Source organism: Colletes latitarsis, chromosome 11, assembly GCF_051014445.1.
Source record: "Colletes latitarsis isolate SP2378_abdomen chromosome 11, iyColLati1, whole genome shotgun sequence".
Taxonomy (NCBI): Eukaryota; Metazoa; Arthropoda; class Insecta; order Hymenoptera; family Colletidae; genus Colletes; species Colletes latitarsis.
Window position 1 is genome coordinate 17,265,818 of NC_135144.1, and position 26,794 is coordinate 17,292,611.

Below are 26,794 nucleotides of genomic sequence, written 5' to 3' on the forward strand. Positions count from 1 at the left end.
CACAGGAATCCAAACATGTGAATTTCTTTCTCATATCTACCTTTTTACCTATTCCACAAAAATTTTTTAAATCTTTAATTCTCTTATTAATGTGTATAATTGTGTTATAGTACAACTTTATTTACCGAGGAAACCGGAAGTAATACACAGGACCCGCCCAAACCTTTCGCCTAAATTACTTGAAAACCGTTTGTTACATGAAAAAATGTTTCGAGCAAAGAACGCGGCTGGAATTTCAGTGTCACAGGGATTGGAATCGATAAACGCGATGAAAGAACATTTCGTAAATGCATCGGTTGCGGAATCCTTATCTGTAATTCATAGACAACGCACGTAACAGAAATTATGTAAACATGACCAAGGAATGCAGTTAGAGACAGTGTTAGGCGTTAAACCACGACACCGATGGATGACGCTGTCCGCTACTGCAACCTGTTTTACCGTTACGACTTACCAAAACATCGCGATGAACCATGGTCGTCGCCATTTTCGCATGACGAAAAGCTAAATATTTCACATGTTTAATACTATCAATTGACTAATATATATCAGTCGAATCTATACATGTGAAAATATCGTGTGATATGATGCAAAAAACAAATGTTCCTATAAAACCCAATAATTAAAAAAGAATATTAACCTCTAAAATGAAATTCTCGAACGTTACCAAAAGGCGTAAATCGAGAATCGAAACTCGACAATAAGATCCGTTCGTTAACCCAACATCGACCCTTAAACAATTTTATATTATTTATTGATACATAGAATTTATCAATAATACCATTAGCTAACAGTGTTACACTTGTTCCTGTCTATATTTTCGAGTGTTATCATTTTCTCGTTCTCTCGTTTGCGAAATTATAATACATATATGTCGGAGAGCAGTAAACCCCCCTTAATTACGGTCACCCCTCTCTCGTTTGTCACTTTGTATACACCTCACTGATTACTATCAACTTACAATTACGGATCATACATACACATATAATTACACATTACGACGTTACATACATCTGTTTATGTATATATATATATTTATATATTTATATATGTATATATTTATATATTTATAAGTTACAGATCGAAGATTAGAGGTACTCTATCTCGACGTTCCGAGTCTCGTTGTTCACGGTCACCCTCATCTCGCCATACTCCGTGGCTCGATGCTGTCAGAAATGGTTAAATAATTCGTAACGATCGAACTGAAAGAATTCATTTCTATTCTACGCGACTCGCATGCTGTTATCAGATTAAGATTCGTCTGCGTAAACACTAAACATTAATTGAAGAGCAACAACGACCACTACTGATTCCTCCTTTACAATAAATCGTTACAGGGACTCCAGACAACAGGGTTATATCTATATTCCTACGCAGTTTAATATTTATATGCAGGTAAACGAATAAACTCGGCGGAACGGGGCGACATTTCTCAGGAGTAGTAACAACGGAGGTCGTAATGATTAAAGTAAAGTCTACCTTACCGACGCAGCATAACAACAGCAACATCGTTTCCAGACATGGTTTTCCCGTGATTGGTTTAAACATCGACACGCTTCGAAACGTGAAAGGTCGGTTTCGTTGGCTCGGCATTAACAAGACTCGCTTTGTTCACATTTATGCAACGGACAATTATTGTTTCGAAACGAACTGAAGCGACGCCTCTGATCTGTATCTTCCATAGTTATAGTCTTGGCCTCGATCGTCCTTCGAGGGGTTAGGATTACGCTCTCGATCGTAAGAGACCGTGCAATTGTGCATAGTATAATTTCATATATGTATATCCGCGCGACGAGCCGAACTACTTTACCACCGGAGCATGTACCGATAGTGTTTTATCATTATTTTCCGTTGCTCGCTATATGCGTAATATTGCTCGCTATTGCGAAAAAAATTAATCGTCCGACATGTCGACATACTTCGAGTGAAGATTTAGTTGCAATAACGATTGCATTAAAAGAACGGAATAATAGAAAAGGAGATAATATATTAACGAATAATGAGAAATGATAATACAACACTAACGATACGTGCCTCGACGGTAGTCAAAACGTAATATAGTAAAAAAGTAGAGTAAAATCGAACAGCAGGTTAAAACTGGATACAATTGTTTCCCTAAGATGAAAACTGCGACAGTACAAGCTTAATTCAAATAGTTTCGTAGAAGGAACATCGTGCAAGAACAATATTTTGCGTACGGTCATTTTTTTTTTTAATTTTTTCAAGCTAATCGGCTTTTTTTTTATTGCACCTTATAGCGGATGAAAAAGATACACTCGAATAGGCCTAAAATGTTCACCGTAAGATATTTTCGATTTACGTTGGCAGAAAAAATGTATTACATATCCGGTTTTAACCTACCTTACCCTATTTCAAGGTTCTCCAAAGCATTGGGCTTGTTTCGTTAAAAAAAAAAAAGATCAAAGGACAAACTACGACCTCCTCGCACAGACGAAGGATTTTTCGAAATGCATTATCGGGTGCATTTGTTCGTTCGCGGTATACACTCGTCCGGTGTCGGTAAAACACCGTCCCGACAAGCATGGCATCACACATAACCTATAATTCAATTATCATCCCTAAGATATATTTATAATATGCATCGTATGTGTTTAAATCGGATTTTTCTCCCTTTAGATACACAAACGTCGTCCCGGATATCGCACGACGATGCGATATTACGCGTAGTTGAGATCACGAGCTGGTAACGTCTTATCCAGAGACGAACTTTTCGCGAGAAAAGTTCCCTCGAGATCCGTTTAATGTATCAAACGTAAACAGACCGAACGCGCCGCTGAACGAAAAGCTTTGCGCTGTTTTATTTCTTCTTACTGCTACATTCCGATATGTTACGTCAAATTTTACATTCTTTCAACAACAACAACAAAAAAAAAGGAACAGAGTTCTATGCCTTGTCGCAGAAAATGGAACGGTATTGTCTGTCCACGATTCGATGCATCGTTCGACGAAACACGCGATTCGCACTGACACGGATCAGAGCGACAATCCATAATTCACGGGTAACGGGGTGAACCAACGCTAAGTATCTACTAGTTACTTGGCATATCCGGCGACATTTTTAAACGTCGTTGAATTGATCATAACTATCAGTTAGTCGTTAACCTAACTTAAACGTAACGATACGTACGACCCGGTGAACTGGCACGCGAACGGTCGTACGATCACCTTACATGTTAAGGACTAGAATAGACTCTTCTCATCTCCTTTGCAGGATGACAAACGTTCAACGAAAAATTGATAAATTTCAACGGAAACTTACGTGTCTAGGTCTTCGTTCTCCTTATGGAATTATTGGAACGACATCGCTGCCGTTCCCTCTTACCTATTTGATCTAAAGCCTTTGTGTCACTGTTTCCCGCGGCGTAGTTCGATCACCGCTGATAAATCGAGCGTTTAGACTTTGCTTAAATTATAACCGACAGAGATACAATCACCGTAAAGTAAACTTACGCCTACGACTTGAATACATCGATTTGCAAAGCGATCGGATTCTGTTTTTGTATCATACGACACGCGTAGAAGTATGAAATATCGTTAAAGACTAGATAGACCGCAATCTTTCACGTTCATTCCAACACCACGCATACTCTCCCTTTATCACGCGAAATTCTCGTTACCTTCATTATTGATATTAGCATTATCGTTATAATTATTATCATTATCATTATTATTACTATTATTATTTCCTTATGTGTCTAATAACCGATGAATAATTTTGATAAACTACCCTCTAAGAACGACTAGGTTAACATTTGATATAGATCATCTGCAAGCTCAAACGATAAGATATGCGCGCACAATACTTGGACCTATATTTAACGGGTCTCTTAATTAACAACTATTGTCCTCTGATCGTCGTGTTGTTGCGATACGATTACGTCCATTTAGAAAGAAACCGAACGACAGGAATATTTTCGAAAATACTGAACGGTGCGATAAAGTCTGATCGAATTACAGCTGAACGAAGAGAATCGTAAAGGTTATAGAGAAGTTCTTTTAGCCAGATTCGTTGACGACTTACTTGGGCACGTCGTTTCGTCTTCGATATACGTATAGCTTCGTAAAGCCTTTCGCCGGCGTGCGCGTACTACTACTTAGTAAGCTAATCTGAACGTAAAATCAGTATTGTCCACCCTTACAAATTACTTGTTTCATACGTACGTACATCAGGTTAATTGCTATGCGTCGAGCCAAGGCCCCGCTCGTGGCACACACTTGCGTAGACAACGCCCGAAACGAGACCGTTCTGCGCAGCAACGAACACGTTCCACGCACGCGTGCATCATGTCTCGCAAGTGAAGACGACGACTCGACGCGAACGCGAGGCTAGGGGGCGTTTCGCGGATCCCGCCGACGCGAAACGAGCGAAGCAACGCGAACGATATCGTAACCGTTAATATCGATGTGCGTTCGAAGCTACGGGGAAATCACCTTTGCTTTCCGGCGGATTATACGATTATTTTATATCAAGGTATGTTGCGTTTTATTCGCGTGGAGATAATTCGTCTGCCACCAACGACGATCCGCGAAACGCCTCAACCCGTGTCGACTCACAGGCATCGTTCTCTCTCTCTCTCTCTCTCTTTGTATAGACCCTCGATAGTAGAGCAGCTTCTATGTGTTTGTCCTTTTAACGACTAATATTAGCAAGTAACTGTTTACCGCTCGCGCGAGTGCGTATCGTCGGTTCCGTACGCGTCAAACATTCACGTTACCTTACGCAGTTTCGATCACCGATTATTCGGATGAATCCGAGTCGGATTCCGCTGGCGCGTCCGAGGCTTCTGCCGCGACCTCTGGCGTCGATTCGGGGATCTTCTTCGCGATCGTCGCCGCCACGTACGCTCCTGGCCCTTCGCCCTGCGTGTGTTCGATTCCAACCCTGTGTAACGAGTAAAGATGATCTTTACACGAGGTTCGTGTAATCGTACAATGTACTAAGGAATTATTTATGCCTTCGACAATATCTAAAGGGCACGCAAGGCGGCCCTAGTAATTCCATTAGAAAAATTTTTATAAATCGAGCTTATTCCCGCCTACCTGTACTCGTGTCGCGACAGATTCCTGACGTATTTCTCCGGCGGTGCGTCGCTGTCGCTGTTTTGAAGACTGACGCTCCTCGCGGTCGTGTGAGACACTTGGGTCACCGGCATCGTGAACTCCACGTAACAGTACTCGGAGAGATTTTCGGGGATCTGATCGTACGAAGTCAGAGCCATGCGGCAGACCAGTTGGTGGGTCGTGTATGCTCCTAAGATCGTAAAATGACGAATTGTAAAGCGAATGAAACAGTACGATGGGCAAGATGGGCGATCAACGAGGGTGTACCTTGGCCTTCCTTCGGTAACCTGGGCATCCTCCAGACGATCGCACGATGCTGGTGTTCGTATTTAGCTTGGCCCGAAGTGACTTCCATCAGCTGCGGCTCCAACGTGTCGACTGCGCCCAGAAATCTCTCGATACCTTTGATTTTGCCGGTTCTTCTGTGAGCAGACTTCACGGACCCGTACCTGAAGTGCTTCTCCACACGAAACAGATAGATCCAGCACTCCGGAATCGGAAAGCGGACCATCACGTCCTCGCAGGGCACCTGGCCCAGCTTTCTAGACGCGAATCCCGGCACGAGAATGTCTGCTCTCAGCTCTACCTAATGGTGCAAAGGACAGGGTCAATCCGCATGGATTACAACGGTAGATTGGGGAGTCGGGGAGATTGCCTCTGGGTAGAATTCAGATTCAGTGAATAGAGTTATTGGCAAGGTTTAGCAGCTGTATTGAGAACAGAACACGTGCTAAGAATATGGTTACAACAGAGAGACAGAGTTTTAAGTTAGGTTTGCGTCGACATTTTTTACTAAGCCAAAGAGTTGCGTTAACTCGTTTGTTCTAACCTAACAATAAGTTTGTTTCAATTGTATACTCTGTAACATTCCGCGGTGAACGTTACTCAGGGGCAATCTTTATAGCTCCGTGCAGTAGCTACCAAACAAGTACGAAAACTGTATTACGATGGAAACGAGTAATTGAATTTGGACAACGGGACACGATTCATGCAATTTTGTAACGAGGTTTCCGCAGAGGTTTAGACAACGTTTACGTATTTTATTCCTCGATGGTGAAGCGACATTACCTTGTTACCGGTAATGCACATTACGGCTTTAAGCTGTAGGGGAAGCTCCCTATTTTTAGGCGGCCTTACTCGGAATCTCATAAGTTCGATATAGCATGCATCGGGTGGCTTGAACCTTCAAACGGGTTAGTCAGGTATTAACCAAAGTCAGTTAGTATTTTCAGTAAGAATATAGTTGTTAGATGGTTAAAGTTCTTCTTAACGAACGTGTCAACGGGGACATACTTTATGATCCTGGACTTCTCGTACTCGTCCTGCTGGACGCACGAGTGGAACTCGATGTTCTCCAACCGAATCCATTCCTCCGTCACGACCGGAATTATGTCGTGTCTGCCCACCACTTCCTTCCCTTGGCGCCACATGTCGTTTATCCCCAGCTCAACGTCGGGCATACCTGAAACGATTTCACGAATCGAAGCGTTTCAATGACCCTTCGATGCCGCTCTTACGATTCTCAGACTGATTCGTACCCGAAAGGAAACCCAAGAAGAACAGACGAACGCGGGCGATCTGTTTTTCCACGTGACCCTCGGCACTTTGCTCGACGTAAAGCTCGTCCACCACCGTGATCTGCACCTCCTCCATCTTGTAAGTGAGCGCTCGATCTCGTTGAGCGTGCAGCCTGAACAGAGCCTCCTCGATGGCACAGGAGAACAGCTTCATGTCTTCGAAGTTCTGGGAGCCGAGTTTGAACAGCTGAGAGATCTGGAATTCGTTCGTTCCCAGGTGACAAACATGTCCATCGGAAAGTTACGCTGATTCGATTACACTATACTTCAATTGTCCTTTATTTTACCAGTACTTGTGTAGTATTTTGCCTATAATAGTGTGTCTGGGTTAAGTTTTGTACCTGTGGGGCGTGTTCGACCGGCAGACCCAGCTTCTTCAGATCACTGCCGAACTCCTTCACGCCTTGGTAGTCACCCTGGATGGCATACGCGGCGAACTGGCTGAGCTTGTTCGTCAACCTCTCCGCTTTGGTCACCTGACCCGGTCGAATGCCAGGTCGTCCCTTGTAGAAGATGTACTGCAGCTTCACCGTAAATATCTTGCCGTACTGGTCGAATTGTTGAGCTCCGATGTCAGATACCGAATAACAGGGCAGGAGAGGCAGCTCCTGCAACGGATCCTTGTCATCCCTGTTGATGTACATTACTAGGACCGGGTTGTCGCCTTGGTAGACGAGCTTCACGAAGACCTTCTTCCAGAATCGTTGGCCCGTGATCTTTTTCTTGATCGGTTGACGCAGATGCATCTCCCAGCCATCGCCCGTGTAAGTTACTCTCGGGAAGTCTTCCAACGGTTGACTAACGTCCTCGTCGAACAGGGGAGTGGGTGGAGTTTCCTGGAATTGGATCGTTTTATCACAGACCAGATACACGAGTAGACCTTACATCCAATGTATTTTTTCGGTCCGTTTTTCTGGGGCTCTAAAGCCCCATTACCACTTTAACCAACTGGTTAAAGAGATTAACACAAGAGGAAGCGAGACAGGAAATGAAATTACAAAAACATCCCTGGCCACGCGTTATATTTTCGGTAATCAATTTTTTTCTCGAAAGTGATACGAGTGAAAGTAGCTACCTGAGAATCCGTCCTCGTGAGCTCCGCCGGCTGAGCGGTGTCTTCAGGGGCCACGGCATCTTGGACGAATCCCGACTTATCGAAAGGATTGAATCGCGGCGAAGTGTCGGCGTACGCGGTATTCTGCGGGCTTTTGGGCGGTGGAGCCAATACGGGCACAGGCCCTCCTTCGATCACCCCACTTTGATCACCCTCTTTCGGCCTTACAAGAGACAATAGCAAACGATCATTAAACGAAGCTATCTTGGACGAAGTGAAACTCGTCGATACTTACTTGATGAATACACTGAAGTCGGGACCGTCGTCAGAGTCCGCGGATTCGGCTCTTTTCACCTTGGCTTCCTGCGGTGGGGCGGTCATGCTCAAGAACGAGTCGAACCCATCGGCTTCCCCGAAACCGGTCACCGTTCTCTCCGACACGGTGGCGCTCGAATCACCCCAAACTAAACGAACGTTACAGGCATAGTTCTGTTAATAGTTCCTTACAGAGGAGGGACAAGTGTACCATTTACGTGCAACGTTTCTCGAACTAATCGAGTTCTATAATTTCGTTTACCGTCGCTGGACGTGTCCATGGCGGTCGGCCCGCCTCCGAAAGCGTCCATGAACGGATCCGCGTTGCCGTCCGGTTCAGCAGCCTTGTCGAACTTGGAGGCGAAGATGTCGAAGGCGTCGCTGGTGTTCTCGATTGTTTTCGCGGTGGCCGCGAAGTTGTCCAGGTGCTCCTCGGGCCTGTACGCCTCGGTGAGGGGGAACTCGGCGCCGGGTATCGGGCTGGAAGCTATCGGGACGGGCATGTCTGCGCTGGGTTCGCCAAAATCGCCCAGCAAATCCGAGGCGAATGGCCCGCTGGGCTGAGAGGGGACGTCCGAGGCGGTGAACAGAGGCTCCGCGGTGGTCGTGGTGGTTGTCTCCGCGACGGAAAAGAACGCGGACTCGGAGGAGGTGGCGGTGGGGAATTGCTGATCGGCGGTGCTCGCGGAGAAAAGATCGGCGGCGGTGATCGAAGGCCGACTTTCCCGGACGCTCGGTGCCTCCGTGGCGAAGTCCAATCCGACGTTGTCCATGGCCTCGGATCCCAGACATCCGGTCGTCGAGGCGACGGAAGGCCTCTTCTCGCTGGTGATGGACGCGGTTTCCGGATAGTCCGACTGGAACCCGTCCTCTGGCTGAGCGGCGGACGTTTCTTGCTCGGCGATGCTCGCGAACGGATTGTCCTGAGCCGTGGAGTCGGTGACCAAACTTGTGGTGTCGCCTGGGGCCATCGAGGTGCTGAAGATCGTGACGGTGGTGGTGTCCGTGTTGGGCGCGTCGAACAGATCGAGAATGTCTTGATTCTGGGGCGGGTCCACCATTTTGGCGTCGTCCGACATCAAGTCTGGCACGTTCGAGTCGACATCCAGGAGGTCCGCGAAACTGTGCTCCGGCGTGGGGGATGGAGAGTGCATCAGAGTGGGACTGGGTGTTCTGGTTGCCTACGATAGACCGACAGATTTATTTGTTTCCTTAGACGGTCAGTGCGGTCGCACTTTAAATTTTGGTACAAATCTGAATACCTCGAATCTTAAAGTTAATTTATATATTGACAGCCTTACGAAGCCTCAATTAACAAATTAGTATTCCTTATTTTCGTTTTATTTTTACCTCTAGAATCTCCCATGAAAATTTTTCTCAGAGGTGGCCGAACAATATTGCATCGTCTGAGGGCTTGGACGAAACGCTCTCGTTCCTTCCCTTTTCTGCCTTTCTACGATCTTTCTCCGTTTCCTCTAGATACCCGTAAATAAATAAATAAGTCTACCAACCTGTAACCGATCCAACAGATGATTCGAGGTGGCGTCCATGGCGCCGGTGACGGATAAAATCAGATCCTTGGTGTGTTTGGGAGGTGCTGGTGGTTGGGGCCTAGGCGGGGGCGGCCTGGACGGCGCGGGCTTCCCGTTTTTCGGTTGCGGGGGTGACGTGACCGGGATCGGAAGATCCGCAGCCTGACCGAAGATCTCTTGGGAGGCCTGCGACGGGACGTCCGCGTCGAACAAGTTCGCGTTCGGCTCGGCGGTTTCGGTGGTCGCGAACATGTCCGTGCCTTGGCTAGTGAATATGTTGGTCGCTGGTGTATCGGTGGCGGGCGCGTCCTCGCCGAACGAGGCGAAGGGATTCGTCGAATCGACGGGGATCTGCGACTGGTACGATTGATCCGCGGTGTAATTTAGAAACGGATTCTCCCCGGGGGCCGTGGTCTCCGCGTCCCCGAAGTCCTGCAGAAACGGGTTCGAGGTGGCTTGGCCCGCGAGCCTGTCGTCCGGCTCGGCCCCGTAGTCGTCCATCAGGAACGGATTTCCCCCTTTCGAGTCCATGATGGCTGAAGCGACTTAATCGACTCGAGCTAATATTTTCGTGTAATTGCGGCTCGGTTCGTTTTTAGCGGTACTCCCTTCCTTTATTTGTCCATCAATTCGGACTCGAGCAGCTTCAATTCGGTCTTGCCCGGCCCTAGCGTAGCGAAACTGGTGTCGAAAGGATCCAGCTCTCCCTCTAAAGCGAAGCTCTCGTTCTGCTGAGGCGTGAGGACCTTCGCGGCGTGGTCCTGGTCGTCGATGGAGAGGAAGTCCTGCGATTCCTTCTGTTCGCCCGCCCTCGGATCGAAGTCGTCGATCTCCGGTACCGCGGTCGCGATGATCGCCGTCAAGCTGATCGGCGCAGGACGAACGGGTACCTCGCCAAAGATCTGTTCCAGCTCGCTTTCCAGCACTTTCAGCTCCGCCTTGCCCGGAAGGATGTTGCTAGCGATGGACGTGTCGAACGGGTCGTTGTACGAGATCTCACGGTCCTCGATGGATGGTTTCGCCTCGATCTTCGGCGTCAGCGGCTTCGCGTCTACCTCGATCTTCGCGTCCAACAGGCTCTCCTGTCGCTGCAGCGGCTCCTTGGATCGTTGCTGTTCCTCGAACTTTTGCAACACGGTGCTCTGTAGTTCGCCGATCTTCAGGTCGCTCGGCCTGACAGAGGCGGCCGTGAAATCGCTTTGCCTTCTGGTTGCCTCGCTCTCGCCTCTGGGATCGAAATCGTGGTCGCTGTAACTATGCGGCAACTCGAATTGCTGCTGCTTCAGAAGCTCCGACTCGATCAACTTCAACTCTGTCTTACCCGGCGCTACCTACGTGATCAAACAGACGACACGTGATTGAAAGATTATGTGAATACTACACCCTTCACCAGTGTCGGTGTTTTATGTAAGAGGATACGCGACAAGGGACGCGAGCCCTGACTCGACCTGTACTCGGGCCAACGAGACTGGTCAGCCAATGACTGAAGCCGTGCATCGAGCATGTGGATATCACACAAACACTTTGTTGTTTTTCACTGACTCGTTTCGTTGACCCGAGTATATACCCTATTCAACGAGAATCGTAAAGGAGCAGATCCGTAAATAGTAGGAAAGAAGCTAATTTTTTTAACAAAAAGTACTCATTCTCTACCATGATTAAATCAATTTCTAATTATAACGTGGTGTCCATCGCCTCGCAAGCGCTCGACTGACACTCAATATCCTAGCGTCTCAGGCAGAGTCCGCTAGGATGCCTTACCAACAACGAGTCCGCTAGTAGATTCCTTAATTTCCACGACTCTGACTTCACCTACCTTGGCTACGAAGCTCGTGTCAAACGGATCGACGTCTTCTACTTCCTCTTCCTCGTTGGGCAAAACCTCCTCGATGGACTTTTGGGTGTAATACGGCGTGAGCGGCTTCGAGGGCAACGCCTTCTCCTCTTCGGTGGTGGCTAGGAGATCTGGTCTTTTGGACGGTGTTGGCAGTTCGAAGACGACCGCCTTGGCGGGTGCCAATTTGAGAACTTCAGGCCTGGAGGACCTCCGTGCGAAATCGACGTTAACGGCGGTCTCGTCTTTCGTTTGTTGGTCGTTAAAGTCGACGGTGAACGTTGGCTGAGCCGCTACGGTCGGCGGTGGGGGTCTAGACGGGTGATTCGATGGTATCGCCTTGGCCTCTGTTGCTTCCGGTTGCTCGTCCGTGGACTTGGGCCCTTCTTTCGTTTGTTGTTGGTCGTTAAAGTCGACGGTGAATGTCGGGGGCGGCGGTCTACACGGGTGGCTCGATGGTATTGGCCCTGTTACTTCCGGTTGCTCGTCTTTTCTCGGATCGAAGTCGTCGTCCTCGTCCTCTAGAACGCTCGATGGTTGGTTCTGATCACCTAGCAGTTCCTTCTCGAGGAACTTCAACTCTGTTCTCCCGAGTGGAATCTCCTGAACGGTCGATGTGTCGAACGGATCCACGTAGGTGATGTCCTCTACGGGCGCGATGGGCTGGTCGGCCAACTGGCTCAAGTCGGTGGTCGATCCTCCTAGAAGGTCTCTCTTCGCCTGCAGACCCACGACGGTACCGTTGTCATTCTCCTCGGTCAGTAAACCTGTCTCGTAGTCCCTGTTGAGACCAGCCGGGTCGGTCAACGAGATCGTTACGTCCGAGACAGGATGAGGCGGGAGCTTATCGAGCTCCTCCTCGATGAACTTCAACTCTGTCTTGCCAGGAAGGATATTATCGGCGAAGGTGGTGTCGAAAGGGTCCTCCTCGTTGGCGAATGTGGCCGCGACGAAGCTAGCCTCTGCTATCTCCGACTGGAAGTCTACGGTCTCCGGTTCTTTGCTACCGAACGGATCCTCGGCCTCCTCGAGACGCGGCAGCTCGTCAGGCGCGTCTGTTAGGTCGAACTCTGCGTCGTCCAAGTCAGGGATCTCTTCCAAGATGGTCTTCTCCTTCAGAACCTCGAACTCGGAGATATCGAGCGGCTCGTTCGGTGGTTTGCTCTCAGCGACAGTCTCCTGAGTGACCGGTTTGGGCAATACGGTGGGAAGCTTGGTTAAATCTACAGGAATGTCCGGGAGGTCGCTGTCATCGTCCAACAAGGTCTTCTCTGCTTGAACGGGCTCGGCGGTCACGTTCTCCTCTAAGGTAGCGCTCTCCTCGAAATCGTCCAACAACAAGTCCTGCTGGAGCCTTGGTTTTCTGCTTTTCGAGATCTTACACGTACTGACGTAGTCGATTCGTCCGGACAGTACCTCTACCGCGTTTGCTAAACTGACCAGCTTCTTCCCCTTGCTGTCGACTGTCTTGAGAACCTTGTCCGCGCTGGTAGTATCGAACGGATCGTCCCCAGCCTCCTCCTCGGTCGGGCTGTCCGGAATGTAGGCTAGTTGAACATCGATATTCTGAAGAACGTCAACGTAGGTGGTGTCGAAGATGTCCTCGTCACCGGAAACCTCCTGTTCATCGTCGTCGTCCGGAACCTCGACGAAACCGTCCTCGCTGACCAACGGTTTCTCCTTAGCCGATTTCCCTTCGAAGTCTGGTGGCTCCCCCTCGATTGGATTCCCCTCCTCGTCGAAACCCACCCACTTCTTGGAGGATGTTTTCTTGTCGGGCTCCTCCTGGGACTCCTCTTCGTGCTCCTTCTTCTCGTCCAACGGCGGTTTCCGTTGGAAGAACGAGGTCGACTTGATGCGGTCGAGGTCACCCTGGGTCTTCTTGAGGATCGAGTCTACGCCGGCGGTCAACGCCTCGAACTTCTTCCACTCGTCGGAACCGGCGTTGCTGGCCTGCTCGCCGGATGACTCGACGTTCGTCTGGGCCAATGCCCGCGATCGCCTATAACTCTCGAGCTCCTCTGGATCGAACTCTTCTTCCTCTGCCCCCTTCTTGCCCTTCTTCTGCTTTTTCTTCTTCTTCAGGCCTTTGGCTAGCTTGTGCATCCTTTAAGAGCTACCGTGGATCGCGCGAGGCCTCTGCAAGTAAACGATTATCATTAAGAAATTATTCAACACCCTCATACTTCAGGTTTAACGATTCTACAACCGTCGATGACACTGTGACGTTGCAGGAATCTTTCCGTTCGAGTACTACGAATTTCTAAATTAAACACAAAGAATCACCTACTGGTACTGGACGAATCAATTCCGGTGCGTAGACTTGCACAACCTTTCGAAACTTTCTGTGCACGTGTATTGCTCAGCATCCAATAAGCGATCTCTAAATACAAGCATGGAAGGCAGGACAAGAAAATCTAAACGGGTAGCTCTACAGGATTGGTTTACGATTTTGACTACGGGACGCTCGTAGCGCATACAGTAATCCCCGCCTTCGAGCGACAGTTTTTACCCCGGACACAAGTCACAGAATCATCATCGCCACTATCTACGTTTAAATCGGTAATTTTAATTTTTGAATTTCGTTAAAATCGTCGTGTCACGCTCGAATCGCGGGTTATACGCGCGAGTGCTCAGCACCCACGCCGTTACTTTGTCGAATCCTCGAATACTTGTTGCACACTACCGATCTTTATTTAGCCGGTTACTCCTTATATATAACTGCCCGATGCTAAATTCGTCCGTTTCTTTTTTAACGCGTGCACACTACGCGATACAGCTCCGAACGAATATTCTCTTTAGCAAAGGGCACAATTTTATTCAAACGACCAAGAACGAACAAATCTATGCATGTTGAAGATACCTGATTTTAATTTGTATTTCAACTTCAATTTCGATTTTTTATTTAGGGAGTTGAGTTGAGTTTATATTATAAATATAAATACATAAACATTAAATTCCTTAACCTATTAGAAACTGATCATTTTTTTAAAACCACCTAACAACGACGTCTACAGAGAAGAACATCCCCTTAAGTGCCATCGGTACATAAATTTACTTACAATTCCCGCAGTTACACAAACTAAAAATCAAATTCTGATGGAATTCGAATTAAAAGAGCACGACGAAAAATTCGATGACGTTGGCCCCGGAATTACTGTTTACGTCACTGCCGGGAACGATCGAACTCGCGACAAAAGGCGCTGGAGAAATATCGTTTTTGGCCGAACAAAGGAGTCGTTATCTGGGATTTCATCAAACTGATACGAATCTTTTCCGCGAACGTTTCTCTGTACGCGTCACGGGATCGTTGCCAGAACAGTTCGATCGATTGCAGTGCCGTAACCCCTGCACATTTCGCCCATTCCCTTTGCCCTTCCCCTAACCTTAAAGCGTCATAATTATTACTAGTAAATTGCGTCGATTAATCTAGCAAAAAGTTACGCTTCTTAGATGCATCGATGCATAAGAATAAATCAAATTACATTCGGCGTGTGCATCGTTCGATACCGTTTAATTTTGCTTTATGACATTTGTCTACATCTCCAATCGTTTTAGAGGTATAGCTTCTTCCATTCGCGTGGTGGCGCCACCTATGGGAAAAATTTTAATGGGAGATTCCGGAGGCCAAAATAAGACGAAAATCGAGAATACCAATTTGTCGATGGAGGCTTCGTTAAAAAGTTATTAACGTTTAAAGTTCCATCCGTACTGAATTTTTTTCTAGAAAATGGGTAGGATTTTGGGGGTATGTCTATTCACCAATAATGATTGTAATTGACCCCTGCAACTGAAAATAATTTTTTCAGAACGATTTGAAATATTTTAATTTTGTCGAAAAATTTCACAACTTCTCGAATTTTTTTCCAGAAAATGGGTAGGATTTTAGGGGTATGTCTATTCACCAAAAATTATTATAATTGACCCCCACAGCTAACAATATTTTTTTCAGAACGATTTGAAATATTTTAATTTTGTCGAAAAATTTCACAACTTCTCGAATTTCTTTCCAGAAAATGGGTAGGATTTAGGGGTATGTCTATTCACCAAAAATTATTATAATTGACCCCCACAGCTAACAATATTTTTTTCAGAACGATTTGAAATATTTTAATTTTGTCGACAAATTTCACAATTTCTCGAATTTTTTTCTAGAAAATGGGTAGGATTTTGGGGGTATGTATAATGACCAAAAATGATTGTAATTGCCCCCTGCAATTGAAAATAATTTTTCCAGAACGATTTCAAAAATTTTTTTTTCGCCGAAAAATTTCGCACCTTCTCGAATTTTTTTCTAGAAAGTGTATAGGATTTCGGGGGTATGTCTATCCACCAAAAATTATTGTAATTGACTCCCACAGCTAACAATATTTTTTTCAGAACGATTTGAAATATTTTAATTTTGTCGACAAATTTCACAATTTCTCGAATTTTTTTCTAGAAAGTGCATAGAATTTCGGGGGTATGTCTAATGACCAAAAATAATTGTAATTGACCCCTGCAACTAAAAATAATTTTTCCAAGACGATTCGAAAGTCTTTTTTTTCACCCAAAACTTTCAGCACTTACTCGAATTTTTTTCTCGAAAGTGGGTAGGATTTCGGAAGTATGTGTATTCACCAAAAATGATTGTAATTGACCCCCGCAGACGAAAATAATTTTTCCAGAACGATTTGAAATGTTTTAATTTAATTGTTAATAACTTTTTAACGAAGCCTCAGTGAAGAAATTGACATTTTTGATTTTCGTCTTATTTTGGCCTCTAGAATTCCCCATTAAAATTTTTCCCAGGTGTGGCCGAACACCCTGTATAGTATTTTGCGTGACACCATGGAAAAGAATACGATGAAATTATTCAACCTAATATCCCCTTTCGTCGTGTTCTATGCATTTGCAAGACGTGGTGTTTCCTACAGACGATAAGAAGCTTAAAGTCTTACGCGATACTCGTATTTAGCATATTACACGAATTAATCCGTTTCAGATGGGAAATTTAATTAACACTTGGATCGAAAGCTATATCCCAACAACGCAGCGACAGTCGATACCCTCTGTTCTAGTTGCGAGACTTCTCGCCGGCTAAGACTCCAATTCAATTCAAATGTTATAACCTAGGCATCCCGAGAAACCCTCTTCAAATGAAATTCCTTGAAAATTACAGGAATACCAAGTTAGTCTGTGTAGAAATTACTTTCTCTAACAATCGCAAACGAGGGAAGTAGATTCACTTGTCTAAATAATTCTTTAATCAGTGATAACATTTGCATCAGTTTCAGTGATTGGTTGATCCAATTTATCAGCCACATGTAATCCTATTGTGTAATTGCGAAGAAATCGTGTAACTTTAAGGTAACGTAAATGTAGATTCGGATTGTGATGCATCAACCCCGTGGCGCCACCTACTTTGAAAAAGTTTTAAACTACGTCAGAAGTTAAGAAGGTTAGGAACCACTGTTTCCCGCACGAAAACGCTTTACAAATCGACCAGTAAAAGATACTGAAAAAATGACCAGTACAAGGGTGGTCGACCAGCAACGAAATAAAATTTTGTCGATAATTGGGGGAGGGAGCACGTGCTCCAGATTAATGCACGGCGGTTGTGTCGGGGGGAGCTGGCGTGCTAACAAACTCCCACCCCTACACCGCCATCAAGCGATAGCAGCGCACCTGCATGCATGCCAGGAAGTTAGAATCGATAATAGGAGATGAATCGACCGAGTTCTCGACAATCTCACCTAGAGCAAAATGTTCTCGTTTCCGACTTGCTCGAGACACGATCGACAACCGATTCTCCGACTCGAACTCACAAAATAGGAACGAAAGTCGAGAATACTAGCTTTAAAAAAACTTATGCATACACTTCTTTTCTTTCTCGTTACTGGAATTGTTTTTTTTTCTTTTCTTTGTATACTTTTTTATTACTATGTTAATAGTGCCCAACGTTAAGATTGAAATAGTTTGTAAGATAACTATACAAAATTATAAGTCTTCGCATTTTCAAGTTTTGAGGTTAAACATTTATCATTGTATCATCTTATTCTTTTTTTCTGGTATCTGAAATGTGTTAATTTTCAAGATGATGTATATAGAAACGTGAAACCTAATTCTGACGTGGATATAACAGCTGTTATTGCTACGCTATTGCTATATGGCTTTTTCGAGTACGCTGACTAACTGAATCTATAGATGGAAGTTTTAACTTTCACCAGAGGGCGGTTAGAGCCTCGTTACACGTAACACTTAGCAAGTGATATTGGTTCAAAGTCAGAGTCGGGGTAAATTGACTTCACATCTACAACCGAGGGTTAAAGATGCAGTGTTATTATATCAATGAACTTCCAATTGGGAATGACTCGGACAATTTTTTTTTAAGTCTATGTACAACAGATTTCATTGCAAATTGCTAGCCTATCTATTCAATCGAATGAAATGTAATCCAATTAACGATTAACAAATTACGAGTATAAAATGTAATTGTACATCAATAGTTTATCATTTGTTCATACATTTTTCACGCAAATTTTGTGATAGCGGTTGCAGTTGCAGGATAAACGTTTAAAAAAATGTAATTAAAATGTAATAATTACTTTTGTAATTAATTGAGTGTAATTGATTGAATGCTCAACCCTGATGTAAAGTATATGAAAGAATAGGTTATAGATGGATGTAGTGTATAGACGTCACGATTACAGGTCGAAGCAAATACATGTAAACACGACCTGAGTCTTTTATCCTTGAACTGAAAAGAGGCTTTTATACGTGAAGTGTTAGACCAGCCAACACGAAGCTTCTTGCGAGGCCAGTATTTTATTTTCGGGCGATTGAAAACCTCATAATCAAAGATTTACGTTAAATAATAATGTTGGAAGTGATTTTAGTCGTTCTGTATAAATCAACTGATTAGGTTCATTATTGGACTTCCATCAGTAAAATACTAGTTACAATATACAATATATCAGTTATTATCAACGGAAGAAACATGTTTGATTAAATATAAATAGACATATTTGAGGTTATGTTCGGTAAAAACGATCGGTGACGGAATAACTCGTCGCAATATTGACGTCGAGGCACGATAACGTATCCTTATCTCTGGCATCCAGATAATTAAATTTGGCCCTTGTCGCGTCACTGGATTCAATAGAAATTATCGATCACTTCGGTTGGTGGCCCCGCGGAAAGTAAAATGGAGACCGTCAGGGTCTGGTAATTAACTCGTAACAAGTGTCGAAGTGTAGCCAATTTGTCATTGCCAAAGGAACCATTGGCCACCTCAGGAAAAAATTTTAATGAGGGACTCTAGAGGCCAAAATAAGACGAAAATCAAGAATATCAATTTGTTGATGGAGGCTTCGTTAAAAAGTTATTAACAATTAAATTCAAAACTTTCAAATCATTCTAAAAAAATTATTTTCGGTTGCGGGGATCAACTACAACCATTTTTGGTCATTAGACATACCCCCGAAATTCTACGCACTTTCTAGAAAAAAATTCGAGAAGATGCGAAATTTTTCGACGGAAGAAAAAAATTTGTAATCGTTTTGGAAAAATTATTTTAGGTTGCAGGGGTCAATTACAAGCATTTTTCGTCATTACACATACCCCCGAATTCCTACCCACTTTCGAGAAAAAAATTCGAGAAGGTGTGAAATTTTTCGACAGGAAAAAAAAATTTCAAATCGTTTTGGAAAAATTATTTTCGTTTGGGGGGATTAATTACAATCATTTTTCGTCATTACACATTCCTTCGAAATCCTACCCACTTTCTAGAAAAAAAATCGGGTATGTGCTGAAATTTTTCGACGAAAAACAAATTTTTCAAATCGTTCTAAAAAAATTATTTTCAGTTGCGGGGGTCAGTTACAATCATTTTTGGTGAAGAGTCATATCCTTGAAATACTACTCATTTCCTAGAAAAAAATTCGAGAAGGTGTGAAATTTTTCGACAGGAAAAAGAAATTTCAAATCGTTTTGGAAAAATTATTTTCAGTTGCAGGGGTCAATTACAATCATTTTTGGTGAGTAGACATACCCTCGAAATCCTACCCACTTTCTAGAAAAAAATTCAGTACGGACGGAACTTTAAACGTTAATAATTTTTTAACAAAGCCTCCATCAACAAATTGGTATTCTTGATTTTCGTCTTATTTTGGTCCCTAGAATCTCCCACTAAAATTTTTCCCAGGGGGTAGTCGAACGCCCCGTATATTTAAATGCGTTGCCTGACAATTTGTTTGTTGCTTGTTTAACATTTACACTGTCAAATGAATGCTTCTACAGCATGTTAAGTCTTGAAAACAATATATTTTTGGGAAGAATATTAAATACAAAACTTTTTCAATTCTTTGTATAATCTAATCAGGGCCACCAGGTTTCGTGTAAAGTGGTTTGAAAACTTGTCACCGAACATCTTATAGCAAACACAATTGAAAACCGTTCAGTGGAATTCTAATTGCGTTGCAACAAGTATTCCCAAATCGTCGTTCGTTGAAAATCAACCGGATATCGAGAACTACTGCTACACCTCCATTTTGAATAATTCCCTTCATCCTAACCTAACTTTCTTCGGACATAGTAACGACCAGAACTTGAGAATCAATTACTGATTTATATCAAAATTTAATTCTCTAATAAATTTTATTATGTACTAACCCATCGTTAATATAATATTTATTTATAAGAATATATCTTACTTTAAGGGATTCTAGCATTTTCTCATAGAAATGAATATTTGTTATAATTGTAAGAAGATAGTTTTCTACATATTAATTAATATCTCTTTAGGAATTTGTTAACGAGCGAACGTTTCATTTAGTTTATATTTTGTTTTACCAAACGAGAAAAAGGACCAGGCGCCAACAATAGAACAAGGGTTGGATCAATAATAACCGTTAACTGTTCTATATTATGCTTTAGAGAACAGATCTTTTAATTTAATTAATTGTAAAGTTGTTCTGTAGTTTAGTGATTTTTCCTCAGTGTTGATTATTCGACTCCAGTCTTGTTGTTTCATAGAGAAAGTAATTAATTTCTCAAGCTCTTCAGATTGATTTCTTGTTTTAGTGAAAATAGAGTATTATAAAGAAACTAGCGTCGAATAGTTAGAATTGGGAAAAGTCACTAAACTGCAGAGGTACCAATTATATAACAAGTTCTTTGTGACTATATAGGGTAACTGCTCGAGTGATTGGATGTGCCCCAGCGATCAGACACTTGGCAATAGTTTTCTTTAACTCTGCAATAGTACTCCTATACACAGTGACCCATTTTATTTTATAAATGCAATTATTTCACGAACTGTTATACGGAAAAAGGTGGAATGTGCAATATTTCAAAGGGGAAATATAAATAGTTTCTGTTTAAATGAATGTGTAAAGTACATCTGAAGATTAAATTCTTTTTTTTTTAACAAAATGTTAATTTTCGTGATAATATTAAAAAACAGGGTGCATAATATAATATCATTTGTTAATAAACAGGTTATTAACGACAAGTATTAGAGTTCGTTCTAAGAATCTCAAAGAATTTTAAGAATCATCATAAAAAATGTTATAATAAATATTTAAATGATTAAGCCAAGTGAGGCGTAATTTTCAATCGGATCAGACAAAACACGGCCATCGAAACGAACTCGACTGACCTCGGGTTTATTGATTCGACTGGCAGAGACCCTGAATTGTTTCAGAATTCGGACATTTTTACGGTCGAACTCGTGCTGAGACACTTTTCGTTCGAAGTAATCGGTTCCATTTTACGCAAAGTTCGTTTCCCGAGGTCGGAATCGATGGGACACGGTCTGAAGTTACGCATAGATATTCAAACCAGTCCGATCGTGGCTTCGTGAACGTAGCTGACGCAGCAGTGATCGTTGCTAAGACGATAATGAAGCTGTTCGTTGAAAACTCGCTTGGTCGATATTAGGATTGTGTGCCACCATATAAGATTAAAATATCTCCTAAACTAGTGACTTTTCGTCACAAGTGGCTTAGTACTTTTCCGGAGGAAATAACGAGTTGCATCGACCGGCGCATTAAAAAATGCGTGTTCCCATTTTAAAAACCAAGCTTAACTTTCGTACGACCTTTACACTTTCATCGAAATTTTTCTTTTTTTTTTTATCAACAGTGGGGAGATTCGAGTGGTACGAAAATAACACCGATAAAGTTCTGCGACAACATTTATAATAGCTTTTTCGATCGTGAACAGCCTCCACGCGTCTTATCTACAGAATTATATTTATCCCAAACTCAGAGCTGCCACGTGCCCTATTTTCCCTAGGACAGCCCTAAAATCACACGTGTCTGTCACACGTCCTGCTTTTTTATAAAAATTTTCAATTACGTCTCGAAAGAGAAGTCTCAGATTGCAAAGTGACGATTTTTGATTTTTTTTTCGAATCGACGGTAATTTGGTGAGTATTAGCATTGTTTCCAAAACCTAACCTGAAAAAACTTTTTCAGTCTTTGCGATATAACCGGCCAACGAAATGATATTTCGTTGGGAAAATTATAATACGAGAAAATGCTTAATTTGTCCCGTGCCTCGAATCGAGAACATGCATACGACATGCCTTAAACTAATTTGTTGATAGAGGCTTCGTTAAAAAGTTATTAACGTTTAAAGTTTCACTCGTACTGAATTTTTTTCTCGAAAATGCGCAAGATTCCGGGGGTTTGTCTATTCACCAAAAATGGTTGTAATTGACCCTCGAAATCGAAAATAATTTTTCCAGAACGATTTGAAATTTTTTAATTTTGTCGAAAAATTTCACACCTCCTCGAATTTTTTTCTCGAAAGTGGGTAGGATTTCGAGGGTATATCTAATGACCAAAAATGGTTGTAATTGACCCCCGGAACCGAAAATAATTTTTTTAGAATTAATTAAAAATTTTTTTTTTCGTCGAAAAATTTAGGCACCTACTATTAGTAATTTTGTTTGACGCCCTACAGAAAAGTTGTCTAATACTTTTTTGTAGGTACCCATGAGCTCTACTTCAGAAAAAAGTTTCATTGAAATATATTCACAATTGTAGGAGTTATGGCTGTTTGAAAATTGGACCATTTTTATAGGGTTTATCTCATTTCGAGGGGTCAAGGACCAACTTTTCGAATATTTTTGCGATTTGTACATATTCTCCACTAAAATACGCGTAGTTTGCTCTTTTAAACATTAAAATCGTTCAATCTGTTCAGAAGTTATGACGTTTTAAAGATTCGCATGAAAATTCGGGCAGACATTTCTGGCCAAAAATTACATTTTCGGTAAGGAATTTTTTTCTCGAAACTGAGTAGGAATTCGGGGGTATGTCTATTGACCAAAAATGATTGTAATTAGCTCCAGCAACTAAGAATAATTTTTTTGGAACGATTCGAAATATTTTAATTTTGTCAAAAAATTTATGCACTTACCCGATTTTTTTTCTCGAAAGTGGGTAGGATTTCGAGGGTATGTCTATTCACCAAAAATAATTGTAATTGACCCCCGCAACCGAATATAATTTTTCCAGAACGATTTGAAATTTTCGAATTTAATTCTTAATAACTTTTTAACGAAGCCTCCATCAACAAATTAGTATTCTTGATTTTCGTCTTATTTTGGCCCCTAGAATCTCCCATTAAAATTTTTCCTAGGATTGGTCGAACACCCTGTATAACAAGAAAAATGAGACCACGGGCAGGTCTGTACGATCAATAGGACCAGAAATCTGAAATCGTGAAGTAGGCTAAGCAATTGTTGTTTCCATAGATAAATTAGTCTTAAATATTTCAATTGTTTTCGATCACAGAAAAAAGTATCAATTGACGATCGATTATAAATTGACAATCGTCAATTGCAAGTACATTTTGCCCAACGCTGCAGAAGCGATCCTGGGGGTTAGAATCCACAGGAAACTGAATGAAGAAAAATCGATCGTTCGGGGATCGACTACTCAGACTACCCTCTGCACGAAAATTCGTTCGCAGATTTCGTGAGGTGCCTTCTACCAGAAATATCGACACTCCTCTAACCGCGTCGTTCGTCCGATCGATTCGAAAACAGGCGAAGAGCAGTGTCCGCGTGTACGGTCCGCCCACTATCCTCCAACGAGGAAACTCTAGAAACGTCGTAGCGCGGATCGGGGAAACCCTAAAAAGAAGGCTAAGCGAGATCGTTTTGGTTCCGAAATGCAATCTTATGCCCGAAGTTCACTTAACAATTTCACTCTCTAGAACTGGTACGGCCAGTTTGTTTCTACCCCCTGTTCGAACTTTTTAAGCAGATTTAAATAAAGGCACACTTTCGTTTTAACGTTGAAAATTCGCAAATCAAGACTAAAGTTCCGTTCAGGGGCAAGGCACTTTCCAAACGAAAAATTCTCAAGTGGACACCGGGCATAAGGCTCTACCAGACGGAGTATGGCAACTAAGATTCCTCCTCAGGGGCATTGAACCGACATTACGAGCGACACCCAGCATGGTGACTTTTCAAACGTGTCAAAGTCTCCTATTTTAGGTAGTAGCTTTAAAATTGAAAAAGGAGCGTTGGACGGAAGATTTTCCAACAGACCAACTATGGTAAAGATTCCTTTATACGATTAAGCTGCCAACGTCACGGGTGACGGAGCAACTTCCAGCATGGAGACTCATCCGCGAGCTCCACTGCCGAGGATCTCTTAAAACTAAAATTCTAAAGCGAACGCTGGACATAAACATTTCTAGCGGGCATAGAGTCGAGATTAAGGGATGATTCGCGCGACCAGGCGGCCGACATTACGACGGACAAACCTCCATGTTAAAGATCTCTTTCGGGCCTGTACCGATTGCCAAGACTGCGACTGTCGTTCGAGCACCAAGCAGCGCAAACTCTTAGCTACTGTTCGGGAGATAGAAACACTTGGGTCACCAGGCATTCGTAATCGAAAAGCAGGGTAGCACGGCGATCGTCGCGACGTCCGCGTACCGCGGATCAATCGACAACGGCAAGCGTGGGCGTCGGGTGTCGCTTTAAAGCGGATCTCTATCTCGCCTAGCGGTGCCGCGAAGCCTCGTTCGCTCGTCCCAGCGACCTACTGTACTTACGATTCCAGCCTCGTCAGCCACATTGGTTCGACGCACATTTTTTTCGAGTCATCCCCGCGGCTCGAGACCCACGTTCTTCGTCCGCGTACGTTTCGCGCACTTCGTCCCGAACGAACCAGCACACTAACCGAGAAGAACAAGCGGAAGAATGGGCAGACGGGGGAGGCTTACTGGCAGAGAGGGAGGCGATCGTAACGTGGAAGAGGAAGCGATGGTCGGGACGGTGGACACGGCGAACAGAGGGTCGAAAAGCTCGCGGGAACGGGACGGATCGCGGTCGAGATGTTGCCAGAGGTATTTTCGCGTTCTCGTTTCAAGGAAAATCGGATAGAAACCGGGGCGTGGAGAGCCGCGAAGGCCCTGCCGAAAGCGAAGCCGACTCACCTCGTACTCTCTCCTGCGGCTCGAGCTATTTCCAGCATCGATCCGTCGGTTCCGCCGGAGAAGAAACATGCGCGTACAACGGGCGGACGCCCACCGACGTCCCCGACGCCCCTGCGTTCTCGCGATCCCCACCCTCCACCCCACCCTCCTCGCCTAACCGAGCCACCCTTCGGCTAGCGATGGCCTGGAAACGCGAAAGATGGAACGGACCGATCGATCTCCGGAATTCGTCGATTCTCCAATTTCGAAACTCCAGAGCACAATATATCGACGGCTCTTTGGAACTTGTTCGTTATTTAAAATATCGGAGAAACGGCACCGACGCATTCTTCAGATTCTTCCGGTTGAAACGAGTCCAAACACGACATAAATCGGACTATTTTTATGTAATCTACCCCTAAAAGGGGTGATTCAAAAAAAGAACGCTTTAAAGTTTTTTAATATATTTTTCAATTATTCTAATTACGAATAACAGTCTTTCTGGGTTTTCTATTCCTCACGAGTATTTTAGAAAACTTTAAACGCGTTCTTTTTTTAAATTGTACCTTTTAGGGGTGGATTATATAAAAATTGTCTGATTTATGTCGTGTTTGGACTCATTTTAATCGGAAGAATCTGAGGAATGCGTTGGTACCGTTTCTAGAAATATGACGTGAAAACTATTTTGAAATTTTTCTTTTCATAAAGGAGTACATCAGAGTGTGGTAAGTATTGTTTGTGCGGAGGACAAAACCAGTGGCGTGTTTTATAAAAATTAAGTTGCCAATACTTTCCGTACGAATATAAAGAGCAATTACGCAAAATTTCATCTCGATCGAATAATCGTAGTAGGACTTACAGCGAAATCACAAACATACGGACTTTAAATTTTGGAATATACATTATTGGGTAGAAAAAGAATTTTTATCACTTAGTTTCTCTAAATTGATATTAGACACGAAGATTATAATAAGCCTGAAAGTGAAATTGGCGTATTGCAAATAGTATGAATATTAAGATAACAAGGATGCTAAAGGAAAGCTCAAATGCAAATTGATCGAGTTTAGTGATTTCTATGTAGTAGCATTTAGGAATAATTGTATATACATGACTGGTATGGAGGAAGTAACACGGGCAATGTATTTACGTACATAGTCGTCCAATAAACAGCCACGACATGAGAATTGTCCTCCAGGAGCAGCATCTAGTTGATATGTAGTTCAGAATGGCTGAAGCAAATGGCACAGTAACAAAGTATTGGCATGAACCAGCTTTAAATCAGTGCTTCTCAACCTTTTCAACGATCGACACAAAACATATTTGTTCCAATCAATTCAGATGTTTTATTTGCATATTTATGTCACAACTGAAACTATAAACTACTCAATTACGCGGAAATATTAATTATAAAGCACGCCACGTGGCTTTAAACGAACGAAGGATTCCAATCTAATATAAAATCAAAAAAATTTTCACGTCAGTCGTTTCAAAAAAGTTTTACTCGAATTCAATACACAACCCATTTTTAGTTCACGATCCATTGGTTGAGAAACGCTGCTTTAGATCTTCTCCCAGAAGCTATTCATCCGGTGCATGAATATTTAAGTATCTTCTCAAGTACGTATTCCTTAGGCGGATATCGTCAACATAATAACTGCAGTTGCAACGTGCTTGTCTTAAATATAAGCTCTTGAGATTTTACTCGTTGCGAAAAGAAATTAACCAACTCGGCGATTTTTAAGTTTTTCAAAAGATGCCTCTCTCCTCCTTAAAAAGAAAAAAGGAAATTTAACGGAGATGATTTTGTAGTTCTCAAAATCTCAAAATGTATCAAGAAACCCGTAAACACTAATGATACTTTCAAACAGTTAGAAACAATATTTGGATTGTTCTAAAATGTGAACATAAAAAGGAAAGATCGTAACATATTTCTTGAATTACGGTTGAACTGATTCGAAGCGTCTCGAACCCATCGCTA

At 43.2% G+C, this 26,794-nt stretch overlaps 1 protein-coding gene across 1 annotated transcript; it reads right to left on the reverse strand.

Moving 5' to 3' along the window:
• Positions 1-732: 732 nt before the first annotated feature.
• LOC143348342 (uncharacterized) lies at positions 733-24,830 on the reverse strand. Its single transcript, XM_076778431.1, has 14 exons — positions 24,454-24,830; positions 11,373-13,533; positions 10,177-10,887; positions 9,540-10,096; positions 8,291-9,209; positions 8,009-8,177; positions 7,735-7,936; positions 7,001-7,495; positions 6,621-6,855; positions 6,376-6,544; positions 6,151-6,265; positions 5,350-5,668; positions 5,062-5,272; positions 733-4,903 (listed from the first exon to the last, which is right to left on the reverse strand). The coding sequence occupies exons 2-14, from the start codon at positions 13,498-13,500 to the stop codon at positions 4,759-4,761; spliced, it is 6,375 nt and encodes a 2,124-aa protein (XP_076634546.1). The 5' UTR covers positions 13,501-13,533; positions 24,454-24,830; the 3' UTR covers positions 733-4,758.
• Between the last annotated feature and the right edge of the window lie 1,964 nt (positions 24,831-26,794).

Bases quoted from the DNA above. Each gene is read 5' to 3' on its own strand.
- LOC143348342 (XM_076778431.1), bottom strand. From the start codon at position 13,500: ATGCACAAGCTAGCCAAAGGCCTGAAGAAGAAGAAAAAGCAGAAGAAG. The intron at 10,888-11,372 runs GTGAAGTCAGAG...TCACGTAGGTAG, and splicing joins GAGCTTCGTAGCCAAGGTAG to CGCCGGGTAAGACAGAGTTG. The intron at 6,545-6,620 runs GTACGAATCAGT...AAATCGTTTCAG, and splicing joins CTTCTTGGGTTTCCTTTCGG to GTATGCCCGACGTTGAGCTG.